The sequence below is a fragment of the Micropterus dolomieu genome, linkage group LG14, assembly GCF_021292245.1.
Source record: "Micropterus dolomieu isolate WLL.071019.BEF.003 ecotype Adirondacks linkage group LG14, ASM2129224v1, whole genome shotgun sequence".
NCBI classification, from domain to species: Eukaryota; Metazoa; Chordata; class Actinopteri; order Centrarchiformes; family Centrarchidae; genus Micropterus; species Micropterus dolomieu.
Window position 1 is genome coordinate 5,627,419 of NC_060163.1, and position 21,378 is coordinate 5,648,796.

Consider the following 21,378-nt stretch of genomic DNA (forward strand, 5'->3'; position numbering starts at 1 on the left):
CTTATGACCATGTGATATTTCAGTTTTTCTTTTTTAATAAATTTGCAAAAATTTCTACATTTCTGTTTTTTTCTGTCAAGATGGGGTGCTGAGTGTACATTACTGAGAAATAAAATGAACTTTTTTGATTTTTGGAAAATGGCTGCAATGAAACAAAGAGTGAAAAATTTAAAGGGGTCTGAATACTTTCCGTACCCACTGTATGTCATTATTGTGTTAACAGCTTGTTTCTGCCGCCCTCAAGTGGCCAGATCAATTAATATAAGTTCACAGATCCTGTTAAAAATATAATGTACACTTGTTTGTTGCAGAGTGTGAGTGGTTGTTTGTCTGTGTGGCCCTGCAATGGACTGGCGACCTGTCCAGGGTGTACCCAGCCTTTTGCCCGATGTCAGCTGGGATTGGCTCCAGCCCCCCGCGACCCTGTACGCAGGATAAGCGGTTGACGATGGACATGGACTTGTTTGTTGCAATTTTAGGTTATCAAAGGTACACATAATGTCTGTGTTTGTTCATGCTTTATGTTAAGAATAAGTACCCATATATTGTACAGAGCTACTTTTATCCCTTCAATATTTCTATTAGCTTTAAAAATCCAATATCAATCAGGCTCTATCTTTCAGTCACTGCATGTTCTGAAACCAAGCCCCTCTTCTACCTGGCAGTCCTATCCTCGCCTCCTTCAATTAGACTAATGAGCAGCAAGCTAAGCATGCCAACAGCTCCATATGAACTGACTTACACACTTCCCTCTGTGATGATAGCTTAATGAATTCCTGCGGGGCCCTGGCGTCAGCAGCTCAGGTACAACTGAATGGATTCCTCATCAATGCTGGATTGAGTCCACGCAGCCCTCTTTCTGCTGGGACGAGTTAACTAGAAAGGCTCTTTGGGAGAAGTTTACAACGCAAAGCATGGAATCAAAATCTTTCATGATGAACATGAGCAGCCTATGGCATGTTACGTATGCCTCAAAGGCAAAGTATGGTGGTGACGTTAGATGAGCTCTTTCACATATCACACCAGGGAGCAGTAACATTGTAACAGGAAAAACAAAGAGACATCAGATATAGAAACCAGGTTTCTACTCCTCTGTTTCGCAGTCTTTTTGTTCCTGAGGCTGTTTAGTGAGAGAATCTTATATCGTAACTCATGGTCAACTTACCAGCTTTTTTCCAGAGCTTTCAACCTCCTCTCAGTCTTCCTTGGATTAGAGTTTACTTTGTTGTCATGAATGAAAGATGCCCCAGTTGTGACCCAAGTATGGAACTTATAATTACCACCAACCCCTGTGATGGTGGAACGAAGACCATCAAGACCGTATGTCACCCAGCAAAGAAACTGAGAAAACTCCATCTGCTGATGAAGACCATTGGTTTCTGTTGAAAGCTACGGAAAAGGCTAGTAAATGAGATTTGTGTAATTTGTGTAATATTCTGGAAATAACTAGTAATACATAGACCATGCCGTAATGTCATGGTCAGTATAATGTCAGTCCAACATTCCTCCCATAAATAAACTAAAAAGAAGCAGAGACAGCCTCTTTCAATCCTATCCAGCCTCGAGCCAATCTTGGAAACCCAAAACCAAATTCCAACAAGAAAACCAGACAACCCAAACACTGTGTTAGTGTCCACATTCAGACGTCGATGTCTCTTTGGCTGCCAGAGAGGGAAAGTGAGCTGTCCACATCCAAAAGACTAATCCAAATCCAAGAGACTAGAGAAAGTAAAGGTGGGAGAGCGTGGGTGAGTTGATCGATGCACTAGCAAACAATTTGGCAAGTCAATACTCGCCACAAGCTCCAGACAGACCTGAGGCTTGACCCACACAGGATGAGACCACTGAGGCAGGAACTCTAGCGTAATCACATCACGTATGACAGATGCATTTCCTGCATCCTCCAGAAAACCCGCTGTAAGCAGCTGGGAGTGTGTTTGTGAGTCCAAAGAACTGGGTTGCACATTTCACACATTAAAGGCAGGTCTACTGTATGTTTCAAATTTTATACATCTTTTCAATGCAAACAGCTGCTGAGTGTGTGTTTGAATGTGTGCACATGTAGATGAGCACGGATTATTACACTGTATGTGGAGATCTCTTCTGCAGGCTGTGTTGTTTGGGTAGGTCCAGATCTCCCATGAGTTTTATTGGAATGTGGAAAACAAGACTTCTCCTCTTCCTCTTTGCCTGTGCTGCAGACCCCACTTATTCTAAAAAACATTCAGTGGCCAGATATAAATTACGCTATGTAATGCTATAGGAGACAGCCTTTCTGCCCATAGACCCCCCTAATGCATGATATGCCAAATCAGCAGTATTTAGCAATGTTTTTATGGTCCACACAGGGATCGTTGCGCTTTAATACTCTGTCCTTAGGCAGTATAAACACTTCTTAAGCTGTGCCAGGAGCATTTAAACAGCAAAGGAAGCTTCTAATCAGATGTAAGTCAAACAAACAAGCATCTACTCTGAGCTGAAGGAGCCACGCATTTTCGTCTTTGACTTGGGTCAGTAGAGGCTCTGGCTAACACACAATAAGCCCAAACAAACACGCATCCTACTTCCATCTCTGAATTCGTCCTGTTTTTCTGCTTCAAGTCTTGAAATGTGAGCTGTAACTACATCATAACAGGAGAACTCTGCTTTCCAAGTTTGACATCTGCTAAATTTCAAAACAAATAAAGAGCTTCATTCTTAAATGACAGGAAGAGTTCACCATTTCGGGAATTATGCTTATTGGCTTTCTTGTCAAAAGTTAAAAAGATTGATACCACTTTCATCTCTTTCCGATACATATGAAGCTGTTTAGCTTAGCTTAGTGCCAAGACTAGAAACAAGGTGAAACAACTACCTAACAACTGGCACACCAACCAGTGTCTTTTTTTTTTAACAGTGTACAGATTTAACAAATGAGATATAATTAATTACTGAGCTTTAGAGGTGTTTGTAGGCATATTTTGTTACCTTAAGACAGAGCTAGGCTAGCTCTTTCAGTCCTGCTCCCAGTCCTTATGCTAAGCTAAGCTAACCATCTGTTGCCAGTAGCTTCATATTAGCTGCTAGAAGCTCTAACGCCACAACTAAGCAACATTAAAATTTACAGAATCACTTCACTTGGAGTTGATGTACTTGTGTATCTTCTAAATGAGGTTGCAACCAGGCCTCGCCTCCTCCACCCCTTCTCTACTTAGCTCAAGTATTTGGATATATCTTATTTTTGCTAGCTGTTCAGTTACATTTTCTGCAACTTTCATTTAAACAGAGCTGTTCTTTAAAGACAATTCATCTGAAAAAAAAAACTGCTTTTAAACTGAAGAACGTCATGTGTGCTTTCCCTATCATTAGTAACGTATTAGAAACAGAGGTTCTTTCAAGAAAACGTCTTTTTTCAGGAAAATTTTCAGGAAAATGACCAATCCAATTAAATTAATCTGGGCTAACAATACTGGACCCACCATTAACTGCAAAATATAGCTTTAGCCAAATAGACCATGCTGACGAGAATTTAATCACAAATAAATAAAAATTTATAAATTCTTCCATGGCCCATGAATTTCCATCAGATGTTATTAAAATCTGCTTGTCTGCAAACAATCTCTTGACAGAAGTAGCGATAACTAAACAGTTCCTCCACAGAAGTGAAGTGATATGGTAAAGCATTTTAAAATCACTGATTCCAAAGAAGCAGCAGGAGCAGAGTTACACTATTTTAGGGCTGCAACTAATAATTATTTCATTAATCTGCCATTTAGTTTGAAACACCAATATGAAACATTGTGAAAAAATGCCCATTACATCTTCCCAAAGCCAAAGATGACGTCTTCAAATGTCTTGCTGTGTTTGACCAAAAGACCAAAACCCAAACATTTTCAAATTACATCTGACAGAGAAAAGTAGCAAAACTCTCTTATATGAGAAGACAGAACCAGAGGTTGTGGCATGTTTTCAGTATTATTGAAAAGATTGTCAGAATGGTAGCAAATTATTTCTCTGTCAATCAATTATTCATATAAATAATTGTTCCAGCTGTACATGATCTTGAGTAACGAGTTGTCTTTTCATTCCTCCATGTTTCCCCGCTATCGGAAAACTTGTAAAAGAGTCCTTTTCTCCCCCAACACTCAGATCAGACTGATCGGCCTGCCAGTGATTCCTGCATGACAACAAGGTACTGAAACACAATGACAGTGGTGTCTTTCTCTCTCTCTCTCTCTCGATCGCTCTCTGAAGGATTCGTGGCATCCTGAAATGTCGCACAACAAAAGATGAGCTCAGGCAGTCAGCACTTTGACGCACAGCGTTGCTCTGAGAGGCCCGACATCCTCTCTGCTCCATCAAGCACAGAGCTCTCAACAAGGACGCACACAGTAAGACACTACACCTGCCATTCTGACTTTTCAATCTTGAATTTTTGCCCTCTCTGCTGCTCTCTCTCTCTTCCTTCCTCACTGTTCACAAAATAAAAGACCACTGAAGATCTATTTTCATCCTCAGGTCTAGTCAAGTGTGTGTGCAGGAAAGAGGTTGCCTAACAGACCCATTACGCAGGTGCATGTCTGCCTGCGTGTGCATGTTTGTTTTCTAGTCCAGTGAAATCACAGCATCAGCACCATTTCAACTCCCCGGAAATGTACCATTATAATTATTGCTACAAGGACAAGTGATTGAGAGATGAAGAGAGACAGGAAATGGAAAGTGGTGCAGAGAACAGTGAGGAGTCTGTTATTAGTCATTTTCTTTCATTTTTTAACCTGCAGTCAGGAGCATGCAAAAAATGTTTACTGACTTTGTTTTTCCCAGAATTTTCAGATTCTAGGCCCTACATTGTATATCAAATTTAGGGTAAACTGGCTGATAAATGTCTTTCTGGATTATCAGTGCATATGAACAAAGTGACCTCATCGAAAGTGTAGTTTCATGTATGTGACTGTTGTTAGTTCGACTGAACATAAAAAGCCAGTCCTCATCTGTACGAAAACTGGCTGATAGTCCATCCGGCATGTGTTGAAATACATTTTGTATCAATAATAATGTAAATATAATATATAAATATAAATATATGAAAATAAATTTGTAGACCTTTTAAATTGTTGTTTTCTGGTTACCAGTTCTCCCTTTAAGTCTCTCATGTACATGAGATAGATTCACTCACATGCAGCCGTGTAGAGCAGGTGGCCTTAATGCAAAGATGGGGGTTAATTAGCTGACTGTGAATTAGGTTAATTAGACAAAGGCTGAACAGCGATCTCTCCTGCTGGCTTGTTTTAGCAAGATTTTCCCTTTGCGAAGTTCATTCAGTCCTCACTGCCTGCACTCATAGACTGCACTTGAGTAGATTAATCAGCCAACTGACAGTAAATGAATCCCCAAAACAAAACATTTGATGACATCATCTCTGGATCTAGGAAATTGTGATCTGTGAGGTTTTCTTATTTTTTTTATAAACTTAAGAGTAATCAATGATGCGATGGATTAATCAGGAATAAAAAAATAATGGCAATCTAGCACAACATCAAATGACATGAAAAATACAGAATAAGGCTGTCGCTTTACAGCCTGATGGTTAATAGCTGGTTTCACACCAATATTTAGACCCCAACACCAACAACAATGGTATACTATTTTGGCAAACACATTAAGCAAGTGGTGCATCTTTGAGTTGCTTTGTTAAATTAAAATTGTCCAGTGGAAATTTAAAAAGTGGATAAACCTTGATCTCTAGTTTTCTAGGAATAGCAAAGGCAAACAGAAACCAAATTTGGGAACCTTTCTGTGAAAAACCAAATACTTATCTTAACCTGTGTCAATATTATTGCTTGTCTTGTGTATCCAGCATTTATGTCAGACCAAAATGATGGGTAAATGCCTTTGAAATGATGAACACAGGTGATGAGGCTGAGCCTTTCATTCTAATTACTCTGTATTATGAAACTGTGAAATTCTATACCAAAATACTAGGGCTTATGATTGTTTTATCTGAACAACAGTCCCAAACACTGGAAACTATATTCATTGTACAATGATAAAAAACATAAAAACAGCGAAATCACATTTGAGAAGCTGGAACCAGAAAACATTGTGCATTTTGCTTGATAATGTCAAAATCGACCATAAAGTACAGATTATTACTGTTACTGAGGGTCTGTCCGATGCTGACTATCTCCAGCAATACAAGGCCCTGCTTGGCACGTTTTCAACGCATTGTTGTCAAAGAAGGGCAGCCTGCTCCTTAGAAACTACTTCAACGTTTAAATGGTTGCAATGAAACCGAGGACAGACATCTACATGACATCTCTGCCGTCTCTTTCCATGACAGGGAGCCTTTGTTAAGTGCAGGCCAGCTGACCGGCCGGCGCCAGCAGCTGATGGATGCTGCGATCAGGCAGGGAAGGAGGATGGTGTCTTGTCTTACCCTGCTCCAGGTCCTGCTGGTCGTACCACGGCTCTTCCTCTTCGGTTACGAATTCCTCCATTGTCCCTGAGCTTACCATGGGTGACCCCAGGAAAACCGCAGAAACAAGCCCCTCTATCCGAACAATAGATGCTCCCGCGGGCTGCTCCTCCAGAAGGCAGTTCGCTCCTTCAGGCTGGATCTGCGCACAGGCTTCTTTTTTTTCTCACTCAGGGAGTGTTGTGTTGTGGCTCTACCAGGGCTCTACGTGTTTCCTCTTTCCTCCCTCTCCTCGGTCACTCCCACCTTTTCCTCTCATCCCCCCACCGCCCAGCACCGGCCCATCCCGGTCCACAGACCAGCCGCCGCTGCAGCTGCAGCTGCTGCAGATCCTACAGACGTGGCATCGATGTTGCAATAACAGCACTTCCTTTCTACCTGTTTTCAGCAGCGGACTCACGATGCCTTCACGTGCTGCTCGTAAGCTGCAAGAGTGCAGTTTTGTTTTCAATTCGATTTTTCGATTTCGGTCAGGAGCGCCATCTACGGTCCACATGGCATTATTTATATAGACCACAGGCACACATGTTTAAAGGTAACCAAACTAATACAAGATCACCAGGCTAAAATTTCAGACAGCATGTAAACGCTACATTACCTCATAGCCTACATCTGACTTGGATCCCAGATTCAGGGAGGCCTGAAAAATTGTGACTACAGTAGGAATTTGCACTGGTTAATCTGACCAATTTTATGTTTAATGTTTAATCCACAATAAAGGCTGTCTAGGGGTGAATCCCCAGAAAGTTTATGACAGCACCGCTTCTAACTGGGCCCCACAACTGGCAGTGTTCACGGGTGGGAAACCAGTAAGGGATGCTGTAGGTATTCTTGTGGCTGCACTACTGACTTTTACTGGTGTGTCTGTGTCAAAAAGCATTGGTGGGAAGTACATTTTCTCAAATATTGCAACCAATAAATTTATTCTAAAGCTTAAACTAGGAGTTACTTTTCAGATTCAGATTGTCAATACAAAATATTATCAACAAATAGCCTACATTATGAAAGCCCCACTTTTACCAGCTTTAACATTACATTAAGTACACACATGTATGAATGTGTGAATGTATCAATGATTTAAATACTATAATAGGCAATTTATGAGTGTGAAATTAATAATATGCATAATGAGTCATTTTACTTTTAGTATTTTAAGTAGGCCTATATTTTAATGCTAATACTTTACTTTTACTTAAGCACTTCCAAAGTATTTTTACAGTATGGTATTACTACTTTTACTTAAGTACAATGTCTCGGTACTTCCACCATTGCAAAAAGTGAATAAAAGAATCCAAACACAGACTGTGTAAGCAATTCAAGACATGGCCTGATAATATAATGTCTATTGCAGTGAGTCTGGGTTGTAAGGGTGGTGGCTGTTTGTGAAGGGGTACATGGGTGGATGTTCTACTGCTGAAGCAATTTTTAAAATCACACTTCAGCTCATTTTACAATATATTTAGATATGAATTATTCATGTGGTCTACAGTACATGAGTGCACCCAAAGGGAGTGTGCTCTTTGTAATATCACAACTCTATCACTAAAAGCCATTTTGTGTAGAAGCTGCTTTGTTCCTGTGTGAAGATGCTCTATGGTCTGATGGACATAGAGCATCAGATTCAGGACTGAATCTGAAGCAGCCACCTGAAGCTGATGATGATAATACTTGTGACAATCTGGGTATTCTGGTAATCTATTTGACAGTATTCTAGTGCAAAAACTATATGAGTTTTGAATTAATACCCCAAACCATAGAAACAATAGTCATAGTTAGAAAAATATTTTCCCATAGAACCCTGCCAGAGTTATCAAATGTACACAAGTTTTGTTGAAATAAAATTGTCTAAAATGAGCCGAATTTTGAATCGTCCAAATAAACTGGAAGCAAGTGAACAGGATTGCTAATCTGGTCAGGCAGGTTATGCTGTCCATAATTTGTCTGGGAGCTTCTGATTTGGAAATGTGAGACTTTTGCAGTTGTGTAAGTGTTGTAGCAGCTGACTGACCTCCATCCGTGACCTATTACGTTCACTTGTACTGTAGGTAAGTGCTGCAAAATGATTCAGCTCACTTCTGCTACAAGCAGTTATGTGTTATTTACAACACTAGAGGGCATGCTCGAGTATTATGCGTGCCACAATAACATCAGGTATCATCATCTGAATGAATCACAGACTGTATAAATACTTCCATGCATTACTCCCTCTACACATCACAGCTCCTTGCTATCATTGTTAAATATGATTTAATACATAGTTATTATAATAGGTACGTTTATGGAACATTTACCTTCTCGTCATAACGGTCATATATTCCAATCACACAGTGAATTTCAAATGCCCTCTGAGGATATTGGTTGAATAACTCAATACACACGTACTGAAATAATTGCCGTATCAATACCAGCTGTTGTTGTGATGACTGGAATGGGGAGTTTTTTTTAGGGTGCAGCAGCGGGTAGATCTGAACTGCAATAATTTCAGTGATTATCGTGCTGTATGACGGTATGTAACATGATGTGTCATATGCCATAAGAGACATTTTGAAGGTGTCATCTTCCTCCAAATCTGAATCATTTTGATGATCTGGAACACAGACACACACACACACAGGAGAACACACATGCATGGTTACATTAGTTAAGTCTGGTTACACTAAACTTGAGGAAAAAAGTTTGACCAAGGGTTAAAAAAGAGAGAGACTGAGAGATTTGATTGAAAACAGACGTCTGCTCAGAATTCTGGGAAGCTTTGTCTTAACTGAAAGCAGAGGAAAAAATGACCTGTTTAGCAATTCAAATGGTTGGTTTGTGTGATGAAAGCAATGTGTGCTATTTACCATCCATACATGTATCATCAGCCTGACTGTGTGAGCTAATGGATGCGCTTTTTGCAGCTAATGGCTAATTCTGTGGTGAAGGCCTCTACTATGTTATAAGGAATATGGGCTGTTTTAGACCACTATGAATGGGATTATTATTATCATAACGTTAACTGTCTTGTTTACTCTCTCCCTTACGCACACACAGAATTCTCAGAACTCAGACTGTCCCTCCTTTTACAAACAGAAGACAATTGCACAAAAAAAAAAAAATGCAGTTGCATGTGATCACACATTCACACAATATATGCATACAAACTGACATGCACACTGGTACACTATGTTTAGTGAGTGTAGTGTAGAGTCTATAAATGCAATGCTTTTTTATTTTGACATGTAAATAAAAAGACAATGGCATCATTCCAGGTCAGATCGAGGAGAACTGAAAAGACGCAGAGGCAAAAACAGGGTTTCCATTATTTCATCATCCCACTCAATATGTTGCACATGAAAAGACGAATGAAAGCAGAAAGCAGATTAGGTGTATGAAGCTGGTATAATGCCTATTACTGTCGATGTATTCACTTAATTAAATTACTTTTCACAGCTTAGCTTCCACTTAAACAAGCATTGCCTGCCCATATTTACTGTACATAGCACAAACTCCAAGGGAAATACAGACACAGAAAAACAAAGAACCTTTAACATAACATAACAGGCATGTATATGTATATGTACAGGTATATACAATGAAAAACAAAACCACAACAAAACAAACCTGTTTAAATGTGCGGTAAGTAAAGGACTGTTTTCAGTTGCATTGTTAACATTGAAACACGTTCAGTCCAATATTTTAAAGTACTCCACAAGTTAGCACTGTAATAATAATAAAGAAAAAGGATCTCCGGTAATTTTATATTTAAGTTTAGATTTCAGTCTTGAAACTATGTGAAGGCCTCTGCAAGATGACTACATAAATCTGATAGGTGGAGCAGGGCAGTGTGACGCTTTGTAGAGTTACAGTACAGTTTGCGATTATTTTTTTATTTAACCCGAAGCCAATGCAGAGACACGAGAACATGTGTTATGTGTGTCATGTTAGGTGGTTCATTAGGGAGAGCATTTACTGAAAAATAGTAAGTTGTCTAAGTGACAAGAAATAAACGCATGACTGCATCCATTTGTTACAAGAATGTGCCACTTACTTTCGATACATGTTTCCTTTCAGTAGTAGAAGGCAGTTTCTCTCCAGAAAGTATGATCAGAGTCACTGATTACGTTTCTCACCTGTGTGGTACATTCCACATATTTCCTGCCAAGGAGATTTGGCACACTCTCTGCATTGGCATTGTTTTTTGTGAACATTTTTGGATTCCTTCACAGTTGTGTAAGTCAAGATGAAAATAAAGCAGAATCAATGTTCCGTGTATGAGGCTCAATAAGGCTGCAGATAAGAGGGTGTAGAGAGCACCCTGTGTTTGACAGTGTCAGGGGTCACAGAGTTATAGTGCTTACACCAAAGCCTGAATGGAGATGGACTCAACTGGCCTTCATTCACAAGACTACCCCACATCCTATCACACAGTGGGTCAATGCAAATCAGCCTATTGTTGCACACTCCCTACATACTCATAAACCACTGACCCTGTCCATCAATGTCGATTACACCCCCACAATGAATTAAAGTTTTCTTCTACAGTATTTAGAATGGAGATGAGATGTGAATTCACATTGAGGATATGCCAATGAGCGAAGACTTGTGGCTGTAGGCAGAATTTTTTGCTGTAAGAAATTCTGTTCCGTCCAATGTTGAATGTGCTGAGGAGTCAATGAGCAATGAATGTGAATAGCACACACAGATCATGCAAAAGGAGATTAAGTAATGAGCTACAACAACTGAATGAATAATTACATTTGTGATCTCATAAAAAAAAAGATTTATAGAGGCTAGTGACGAACCCATAGAGAATTATCACCCAATGCTGCAGTTCCCCTCAGCGCTGTGTAGCTTGTTAGCATCTTTCATATCATTGTGTTGGGTTTACAACGCCAATTACTGTTCCATCATTCTCATGGCGTTGTTCTGGCCCCAGCAAGCAGCTGTTTTAAGTGAAAAAGCTCTAATAAACCCATTGTACACTAACTTCCCAGCACCAAACAGCAGGCAGTGAAAGTTAGCGACTAGCTGGAGAACATAACAATTAGCAGCTAAAGAGCCAGATGTTTCCCTCAGTAGCTGGTGTAGACCAAAACAGAGCCAAAAAGGAGACAATATGATGACTGCTACATGAATGCTAATGTCAATTCATGTCTGCAAGATGTTTTTACAGGCAATTGTTTGCTAACACATTAGCCATGCCAACATTAAAAGGCTATAATATGTCAACGTTGTGTTTATAGCTGTCTGTGGCGCTCAAAGGAATGTGAATATTGGACAAAATGTTTGTCTAGGTCGCTTCAAACATGACTCCAGATAATTTTGCTCCCTTTCAGCTGGATATGTAAAAATGCAACTGTTTGCTAATGTGTCTGACACATTTACAGTATACTACAAGACCATTTCTGGCAAAGACGCATAACTTTAGACTAGGCAACATCTTGACTAGCTTCAACTTTGACACATTTCCATCTCAGAAACTCGGTATAGTGTTCCGATAAGGTTTGAGAAATGAGTAATGGCCATTTGTGGATGAATGGGCTTTGCCTGGAAAACCCAAATATCCTAATGCATGTAGACGCCCACACAATTGACCTTCAAAGCACACACCAGCCAGGCAGCTATTCAGGAAATTAACTCAGAAGCTCAGAAAATAAACAACAAAAAAGAGAAAGGAAAGGCCTCATAGTTTTGTCTTTCAAACTTTGTGACGCTTTCCGTAGCACTTGAGACCCCACCTCTGACAAAGGCTGACGAGGAACTCACAGGAGGAAAATCAGCCTACATTGGATTTACCAGTAGTGCCTCCACTTCTGAAAATCTCTGTTGTATAACACTCATGGAGGAAACAATAGAGAATCAACAGCAAATGCAAATGTACATGCATATGGGAGTCAGCTGGCGGGACACCAGACGGGCGCGCACACACACATACCACCCCCTGCTCCTTTTAGAAGGAGCTTCATCTCCACGGTGACTGAAGACAAAAAAAGAGGCCCTGGCACAGCTGGTCTTTAGCAACAGAGAGAGAGGGAGAGAGAGAGAGAAGGGGAACAAACAGGGAATGGGTGTTCAGATGTAAAGACAGGACAGAGGGTGAGGGGGAGTGAGAGACAGCATAAGCAGCAGTGAACAAGTCGATTTGGGAAGGAGAGGCTGGGAGGCGAGAGGGAGGGTGAAAGAGGAGGAGGAGAGGGAGGAGGTGCACAAACTCCCTGAGAACAGAAGTTAGCAGTCAGAGTAGGAGAAAGTGAACACACACCGGTGGAACAGTTGCAGTCAAACGGCTGCAGACCGACTGAAAGAGTCAGATTACCTCCAAACATCCAGTTGGTCTCCCAGTCTGAACCGGAGCTGGCTAATTCGATGAAGAACCTGTGATCAGCAGGCACCACAAACAAACTTGAGAAAGACCAAAGGAGGAGTGAGAAGAGGGGGAGGGTGAAAACAAGAAGTAGAGATCTGTGAATCATTGTGGGGACGGTTTTATGCACAGCTGTGTTTGGTTCTTTCACAGAAGAGTTAAAAAGTGGAAAAGGTGACGGCCTTAACGTGAAGTTGCTCACATTCACTCACTGCAGAGGTAAGAGCCTGTTTTTTGCTTTCATATGTTACTTGTGGATAAATATTAAACTCATATATTAAATTCAATGCCATCTTAGACTTTTTATGCATACAAAGAAAGAACCCTAAGAAGCTTTTTTTCGGTGACACAAACATATTTACACTACCTTGCAAAAAAGTTATTTTCCTCTCCATTACGAAGATGTCTGCAGCATGTTTTGGTCTCTGACTATGTTCTGCTTCATATTAAAAATGACATGGGAGTGCAGTGGAAGGACAAAGACAAGAGGAGATTGCAGAGCAGAGAGGGCTAGCAGCAGAGGTCAGATATTCTTTAGACTAACTTTGGCAGGTGGTTGAGATCTTCACAATCAGCTGGAGAGGCTTCCAGAAACCAAACAAGAATACACCTATGAACAAATGCACATATGTGTAGGCATAGTTACATCAATGCACTTTAGAGGAAATATTGGGAAGAGATTTCTGGATCACAATGAGTTTCTAAAAAATTATAAATACAGTATATCCAAAGGACATACAGAATTTCTGCACATAGTGATGCCAGGAAATGTGGTTCTTCCTGTGTGAGTTGCTGTAAACCAAAACATTGTGATGTGCCAGCCACACACACACAAAAAAAAACAATCAATGTAAGGTGGCAGTCTGGTTTCACAAATACACTTCCTGTACAAATAGCATAAAGAACTTCAAGATCTAAACTGTTTGGAGATTTTTTTGTATACTTTTGTTTAATAATAGCTTCCTTACATACTTGTGTATTTCTCTTAATTTTGTAAATGTATTAATTAATTACATAAATAAATGTAATCACTTACAGCTGACCTTATTGAATGTACTGCAATGTAGGCTAGGTGTTGCATTTACTGTGTTTATTATGTGCTATATTGATTTATGTTTTTGTTAACGTTACTCTCCATACATTGACAAAGTATTATTGTAGTGGTATAGCTTAGTATATTGCTGTAGTACAGTATGTTATAGTACAGTATTACAGTACTATACTGTCGTACAGTATATTAAGCCTACAGTAGTACTACAGGCCTTATGAAACGTATTCCTTGCTATTTAACTGTTGCCTAGCAACGCAACCGTCAGGAATCCTGAGGTACAGTAACTAACGTTAGCTTTATTTCTTGATATTTATAAAATATAATACGAAATTGATGTTGAAATTAGGTATTTAAGTAAACGAACAACTGATTACATGACAAATGAAATCTGTCGAACCACCGTTTTGCGTCGGTGGAACAAGAGAGTGCCACTAAGTTGAGTTATTATATCAAGTGAAAGCTGTCTTAGCTGGTGAGAGTCACGGCTAACCCAAAGCTAGCTAAACTAAATTTACTCATGCATTGTTTCCCAGTCGTTATTTGTAGTTGTAAACTATTTTTATGGACCCAACGAAGGTTAAAAATCAAGGGCAACTGGACTTGGTTGAAGATACTGGAAGACGTTTCGTCCCTCATCCAAAGGACTTCTTCAGTTCTGACTGACTGGCAGGGAAACTCAGCTATTTTATGGACCGACTTTATTCCACATAATGCTAACTAAATGAGGCAGTAGCTAAATCCAGTCATGATAGGGAATAAAAACCTCCTAACTTAGTCCTGTTAGTTATTAACATAACACTAAACTGCCATCTTAGTTTTTGAATATGGTGGAGTTCACATGACTTTATATAGTTACTGCCTGTGAAATATATATTTTAATCTACTTAATTGCAAAAAGAATATTATAATGATATCAAATATGAATATAATTAGTAAATGGGCAGACACAGGCTCAACAGAGATACATTGAATCCAATTAAACTGTGGACTGTAAGTTATAAAAAAAGTCTATAAACTATATAAGAATCCATTTTGCTGGCAGATACTGAATTTTCCCCTTTTGACACAATCAGTATCGTATTTGTTAGGTATTATGTAAGTTCTGTCATTTTGGGTTCTTTGTTTTGTCTGTTTGTGGCATAAAGTAATCTGCTTAACAGGGCATAAAAAAAATCATTATAACCTTTTTCCATGTTATGCAGTTTGCTGGCCAGCCTGAAAACTAGAAACACTTTTCTTAACTAAATTACTTATGTAGTTACTGCTCTCTTGTAGGGCAGTATAGTAGAGCTACAGCTTAGTATAATAAGTATTGTGGAAGGCACGACCTGTTCTACTGACACTTGTCCCATTTTATTTGAAATAATAAGTAAAGAAGAAACGTAACCTCCTATTAGTCACAATGTATGAAACACATGACTGATTAGTCACATTAGTTCCTGACTGTGTCATTAAGACGCACATGTCCATTCAGAGTTTATCTCTGATGACTGGCTGTCTTCAGTGTCCTGCTGTGTTGCCATTTCACAGCCCTGTGTCCTTATCTCCTGTGCAGCCTGTCTAGTATCAGCCTGTGGGATCTCACCCACACACAGCTGCTCCAGTGATGATGACAGGCCTCAGTCTTGAAATGCCATGTCCGAAATAGTCTGCCTTGTTTATAATTAAACTGAACGTGCAGGACGTTGCCGCCTGTATGTGGATACAAATGTAGGGAATCACACACATTGCGGACACATGGAGTATCTGCATACACCTACGTGTAGAGCAAGTTAATCAGTGGGTTAACAAGGGGGGCTGATATGTAATGAGTGAGTACAAAGCACATAGAGTATTCAGGGATAAAGGGCATATATGCTTACCAGGCTTGAGGGGTAATTGCAGGGTGGAAGTATAAAATTGCAGTAGTGAAGGGAGGAGCTGAAGATGAAAATAGCTTCTTAATTTCTACATTCAGTGTGTCTTTCCACAAGACAGTGAAACTCTCATTTATTCACTGTATCTTGTTTTTTTTTTCCAGGTTTCCCTTCTGGAAAGCAAAATCTGAGGCATTTATTCATATCTCCTTGTGGGACCTGCATCTGAGAGTCAGCATGGAGTTGAAACAGGAGGTGATGGATATTCTTGAGAAGGTGTGGACCAAGCTGCAGGGACTCCCACAAGCCAGTCCTCTGGAGCTGGGAGCCTTCTTTGTGCTTCTCCTGTTTGTTGGTGAGTTGTTTTTCTCTATTAGTACAAGACACAGATTCATTCAATGATGTTTAAAGGATCTAAAGGGAAATGTTTTCAGTTTTACTTTTTTTTCCAACAGGATTGTCTATGAAGCTTATTATATTTATATTTCATATTATTATTTTGTCGGTTTAAAAGTATTCAAATTTAAACATGCCTGCCATTTGGAAGTGGAGAGGTAGAGTATGGTGAGTTTATCAGTCCTAAGAGCGGAGACTGAACAACAGTGAAGTCGTGGGCCATAAAACCAAAACACTGAGATGAAATATGCTAAAATGCTTCATAGAGCTAAGGGGAACTGCAGGGTCAGTTGATTATTCTCTGTGCGTCCATCACTACAGGTGACCCTGTCAATAAATGGGTTCATATAAAATTGTAGTTAATGCAGTTTTAAATATGATTAAAAAAAACTCTACCCACAGCATGTGCTAATCAGACTCCTACCCCCTGTGCTCCCTGTCTCTCCTTTCAGCTACAGTTCTCTTCATGGTCATGCTGTCCTGTATCCACTGCTGCTGCTGTGGAAAGCCTAAATACCAAGCCTCCAGAGTAGAGCCTCTACATCCTGTCTGAAGTTGAGACAGAGAAAAGACTCCACTTGTAAATACAACCTCCATCTTGCTTCCATCCTGATACAACACCTTTATTCACAGTTATAAATCGGGGAAATACTCCTTTTCAGAGTTGTTCGTTTTTTGGAGAAAATCAACAAAGGTGATTTATCAAGGGACGGATGGGGACATATTTCCATGATATTTCCAGCACTGGGATGAAGACTGGATCCACATCCAGAGGACCACGCTACTGGTATCCATTTAAATCAGCAGAGTAGCATGACTCATCAAGATTCATTACAGACCAGGACAATAAAACACTGTATGGCAGCCTTTTCCAACAACAAAAACCTTACAGTGGAGCAAAGAATGAAAAGATTCAAAAAAAATTTTAAAGGCTGTTTTGTGCTTGAATGTCACAGTGACTCCGATATTACAAATGAACTGGTTTGGAATTCTGTTGGTATTCATCTGGAATGTGAAAAGCAACATGGAAAATGTACAGACATTCCAGCATGTGTATTTGTAGTTGCATGTTTTCAGCAGAACCTTGCTGGTGTAAAAAGACAGAGCACCCTCTGCTGGCCAAGTGAAGAGAATATTTTTTTGTAAATTGTGCCAATAAAAAATGTGAGCGGTTACAAATGTATTGTTATATTTTTGTTTGTTTGTCTTTTTCACTATGATAATACAATGTTACATTTGTGTTTGTAACTGAAATGCAATAAATGTTCAACAAAACACTGTAATACTGACTTGTTTCTCTTTATACTATCAGTAAAACACTGCACTGTTGTATGCACACCTTATCATCCGATCTCGCTTCCTCCACCAGTAAATATTTTGAGTAAACATTAACCAATAGCTGTTGCTTTCGCTTTGCCCTGCCCACAAAGAGCAAATGAAAGTGTCACCTGGAATCCAGAATTGGAGCTATTGGAGTTTGGATTTAGAGAAAGCCTGATAGTAAACTGTAGTTTTTCAGTTATGTTGAAATAGTACCTGGGCTGCGAGTGGATAGCTGAAACCTAAAAGCTTTTCTCACACACTACAGTATATTCACACTCTGTCGGCAGTCGCTGAGCTGTGAGGATCATTTAGCAAACATGGCCATGGAGAGGTGAGTTTCAGAACACAGTGTGTTGGCTGACAATAGTTTTTAACATCAGCAGATTCTACGGAGCATGCTGATAGAGAACATGTTAGCTGATGTAATGTTTTATAACCATTCAGACATTTCATTTCAAATCGCGCAGATAATGTGGCTCCATTGGTTTTAGAAAGCACTAATCTGCAATACTCAGAACTAATGGTATCCACTAACATTATCTCAACTCATTATTTCTCCATTTGTATGTGGTTGATCTCTCCCTGTGCAGTGTACCAGAGCAGCAGAAACCCACAGGGTCACCTGAGGACTGGGCTGAATGGTTCCTGTATCGGTTGCATCAGGAGCCGTGGGCACTGGGTGGTGTTGTGGTCATAGGAGTGTTTGTGCTGGGAATTCTGTTTCTGATGGCCTTTGCTCTGCTTTATGGATGCTGCTGCGGCCCAGGAGGAAACAACCAGCAGAAGAAGCAGAAGAGGGCGAAGGATGGAGTGCTCTAACCACGTGTGAAGGGAACTGATTCATATGTAAAATGTCAAATGAATGTGGACACAATGGAGAATTTGTCTAAATTTACATGTCCACCTTTGGGTCATCTAGGGTATTTTCATTTTTTTACGGTCAACACAATAAAGGAGCTTTAAGAAAAGCATAGAAATCACTGATGTCTCAGGCAGTCTATATACACATTTATTGACAAAATGTTTCAATGTGTTGTTAATGTCTGATTCCCATTGAAACACCGTCATTTGTTGCTCTTAAAAGACATTTTTTTTGGAAATCCTAACCATGTACGTGTCTTTAAAGGGTAGTTTCAGTATTTTTAAACCTGGGCCCTATTGTCAAACATTTTGGTGTCGAAATGACTAGTAGGTACATGATAGAGAAACTGCTAGCAAAACTTTACTCCAACACAACAAACTCCTGTCCCCAACTCTGACTCACGTTTCCAAAGACGTCTTACTGCAACAACTTTCCTCTCACGAGATTTTAGAGCAAGAACATCTCCTTGAGCGAGACTTCTGTTTCTGCCCCAAAGGACTATGTTGCAGCCACCATCTACTTTTACTTATTGTACCTACTAGTCATTTTGAAACCAAAATATGGGAAAATAGGGCCCTGGTTTAAAAATACCAAAATTACAGCTCAACAGGAAGTTGCTCGGGGTATATCTTGGAAGATGCATCACTTGTGTCTTTCAAACATTTATCAAGACTAAAGACTTGAGTTGAAATTAAATTTTAACATTAAATTAGGTATTAAAGACTATGTTATGAGGAAGTGTAAATTTATCTGAAAGTGTAGGCTATGATCCAGTGGGTGTAAAGGTAGAGCTGTAGCTGTGCAGCAGAAGTTGAGGCTGGTTTAGTGTGTGGATGTATGTGATTGTCTTTTAAATGAGATTTATTTTCTGAAATACAACTACAGCATTAGTAGCAGCAACATAATGCTGATGTTAGTCATAAGATATAAAAGTTGTTATGAGCATGTTGACAAAGTAATTTGATTATTTAGTGATTTAGAGGAGATCGGAGCTTGGGGGACAGAGCATTTTCTTCGTAACAGCATATGGTCTGAAATGGACAACATGGATACTTAGATGGTGGTTATATATTAACAGGTTTACATTGTTTAAAAAAGAATGATGTGTTAAGCTCAACACTTCCCCATGTTTAGCCACAGACGGCTGGCATCACCAAATAAGGGCATTACATAGGACTACATCTCCCAGGGCTACAGTGGTGCTTGCGCATTAACCTTTCACTGACGTTATTACTCTGCGACGTCCGTTTATGCGACGCATACAGCAATGGCGAGCGGCAAAAAGAGTGTCCTGCTTTCCTCTTTGGCAGACTATGGAGACGATTCAGAGCCTGACTCTGACCCCGAACTAGAAGAGACGGGTATGTCATAACAAATATAATACTTTTGTTCATTCTTAATATATTAGCTAAAAAAACGCTGTCTGTTGCTAAGCGAATCTTGCCCCGGATTTTCATGTGGTAGCTAACGTTAGCTTATAGCTAACGTAACGTTAGCTAGTTTACAGAGAAAGCCCAGGATGTTAAAGACTCTCTAAAGTCTGTAAAATAAACATGACCGTACAACGTTCAGACATATAAAATAATTTCAGCAGAGGGTTGGTGGTTTTATGTTCTTGTTGATCCTGGCACATAATGGATATAGAAACGTGTAGGTCTAAGCAACAGAGGACTTTTGTTATGCTGTAACGTCAGTGTGAACTTCTCAGCCCCCAGTCCCACATATAGCGTTTGGTTTTATTTTTTAAGTTATTCATTTAGTGCTTTGGCTCTCTTTTTGTGTGTGTGTGTGTGTGTGTGTGTGTGTGTGTGTGTGTGTTTAAAATTGCCAGATTTATGAATGGAGTATGGCTTTGGACGTGTCTTCCTGTAGTCTTTAAGCACTGCTAGTAGGACTGACATGCGTTAAAGCTAATGCTGAACCAAGACTTGCATTCCCTAGTATTTCAGTGCCAGCTGCCAGTGATGCTGTTCGCCTCTTGTAGTTTTCTGACATCTGTGCCTCTGTGTCTCTTCCCATTTGTCACTAGGGGGTGGTGGTGGTAGCGGAGGAGGCCTGGTGTACAGCTATGGTGATGATGACCTGAACCGAACTGAGGATGTCGAAGAAAAGGGGTCTGGAGATGAAGACAGCAGAGAGAGCAACTCGGTCAGTATTTGAGTTCTGAAATATTCTTCCTTTGTTTCTTGCTGTGAGGAACATGACATTCTCTAGGTTTTATTTCTACCGGCTGTTCAGTTGGATTCCACTGACATTTGGTTGAAAGTGATAGAAAAAGCAGTGCACTGGGTGTGGTGCTAGAGAATATGGTGTAGTCTTCACTGAACCCTGGGGGGGCATTAGGAGGCTGAGAGGATTGCACCAATGCTTGTTTGATTATGGCAGTAGCTGCATTATATTTGATATAAGACATGTTTTTGTGAAGAGTGTGTAATCACCAAATCTCCATGTCTATGTTTTGTACTGGTGGAGGGTGACGGGTGACTTGTCACATCACCTCCTTTGACACTAAACACTATTAGTACTAGTACTGCAAAGTCTTTAGAAAATGAACCACTTTGGATATTTCAGGATCACTTTTAATGGCCAGTTGTAAAATGTATGTGCACACATATGAGGAATTTGACTCTGGTTTTACATTGCTCTCACTGCACATACAAAGAATAAGCATTAACAATCAGGACAACAAGCTAAAGAAAAACACACAAACTACAGCGTACAGTACACACACACACACAGAGCCATAAATTAAACTACATTTGTAGACAGCATGACAATAGTGTAGTGAAGGATAGTGCAACAGATGCTGGAATAAATAAATATGTTTGTGCAGATATTATTATGTACATGAGGTGGGTGGATATGATAGATACAATATGAACAGCTACTTAATTGCCACAATGAGAAATAAAGTAAGTGGTAAATATACAGGTAGACGTTAGAGTCAGAGACACCGGGTTATTTCACAGGAGTAGTTCCTGACACTGTGTGTCTGTGGAGTTAATTGTTCATCAGAGTGATGGATATTTTGGCCAAGATTAATAGTAATTTGCTGTTACATCTATCCACGGTTGTACTACTATGTATAAAATG

The 21,378-nt window shown here is 39.8% G+C and overlaps 3 protein-coding genes across 6 annotated transcripts in view; 2 read left to right on the forward strand and 1 right to left on the reverse strand.

The window, feature by feature from the left end:
* Positions 1-6,795, reverse strand: part of LOC123983426 (cerebellar degeneration-related protein 2-like) — a 14,887-nt gene extending 8,092 nt beyond the window's left edge. Inside the window, exon 1 of one of the 3 annotated variants that reach the window (XM_046069681.1) lies at positions 6,416-6,795. In XM_046069681.1, the coding sequence (XP_045925637.1) occupies positions 6,416-6,494 (79 nt within the window). In that variant the 5' untranslated portion in view covers positions 6,495-6,795. The other 2 variants (XM_046069682.1, XM_046069683.1) reach the window with 2 other exon arrangements.
* A 7,357-nt stretch (positions 6,796-14,152) lies between these two features.
* On the forward strand, positions 14,153-17,383 carry smim5 (small integral membrane protein 5). The gene is made up of 3 exons (XM_046067968.1): positions 14,153-14,284; positions 15,869-16,059; positions 16,553-17,383. The coding sequence occupies exons 1-3, from the start codon at positions 14,223-14,225 to the stop codon at positions 16,651-16,653; spliced, it is 354 nt and encodes a 117-aa protein (XP_045923924.1). The 5' UTR covers positions 14,153-14,222; the 3' UTR covers positions 16,654-17,383.
* A 2,123-nt stretch (positions 17,384-19,506) lies between these two features.
* The window catches only part of LOC123983346 (SAP30 binding protein), a 16,566-nt gene continuing 14,694 nt past the window's right edge, over positions 19,507-21,378 (forward strand). For both annotated transcript variants that reach the window (XM_046069575.1, XM_046069576.1), the window contains exons 1-2: positions 19,507-19,646; positions 20,315-20,433. In XM_046069575.1, coding sequence (XP_045925531.1) covers positions 19,553-19,646; positions 20,315-20,433 — 213 coding nt within the window. In that variant the 5' untranslated portion in view covers positions 19,507-19,552. The remainder of the gene's footprint in view (positions 19,647-20,314; positions 20,434-21,378) is intronic.

What these genes read in the sequence shown, in the direction of transcription:
- smim5 (XM_046067968.1), top strand. Translation starts at nt 14,223, where the DNA reads ATGACAAATGAAATCTGTCGAACCACCGTTTTGCGTCGGTGGAACAAG. An exon ending in AACAAGAGAGTGCCACTAAG is followed by an intron (nt 14,285 to 15,868) that starts TTGAGTTATTAT and finishes TTTTTTTTCCAG; the next exon opens with GTTTCCCTTCTGGAAAGCAA. An exon ending in TGTGCTTCTCCTGTTTGTTG is followed by an intron (nt 16,060 to 16,552) that starts GTGAGTTGTTTT and finishes CTCTCCTTTCAG; the next exon opens with CTACAGTTCTCTTCATGGTC.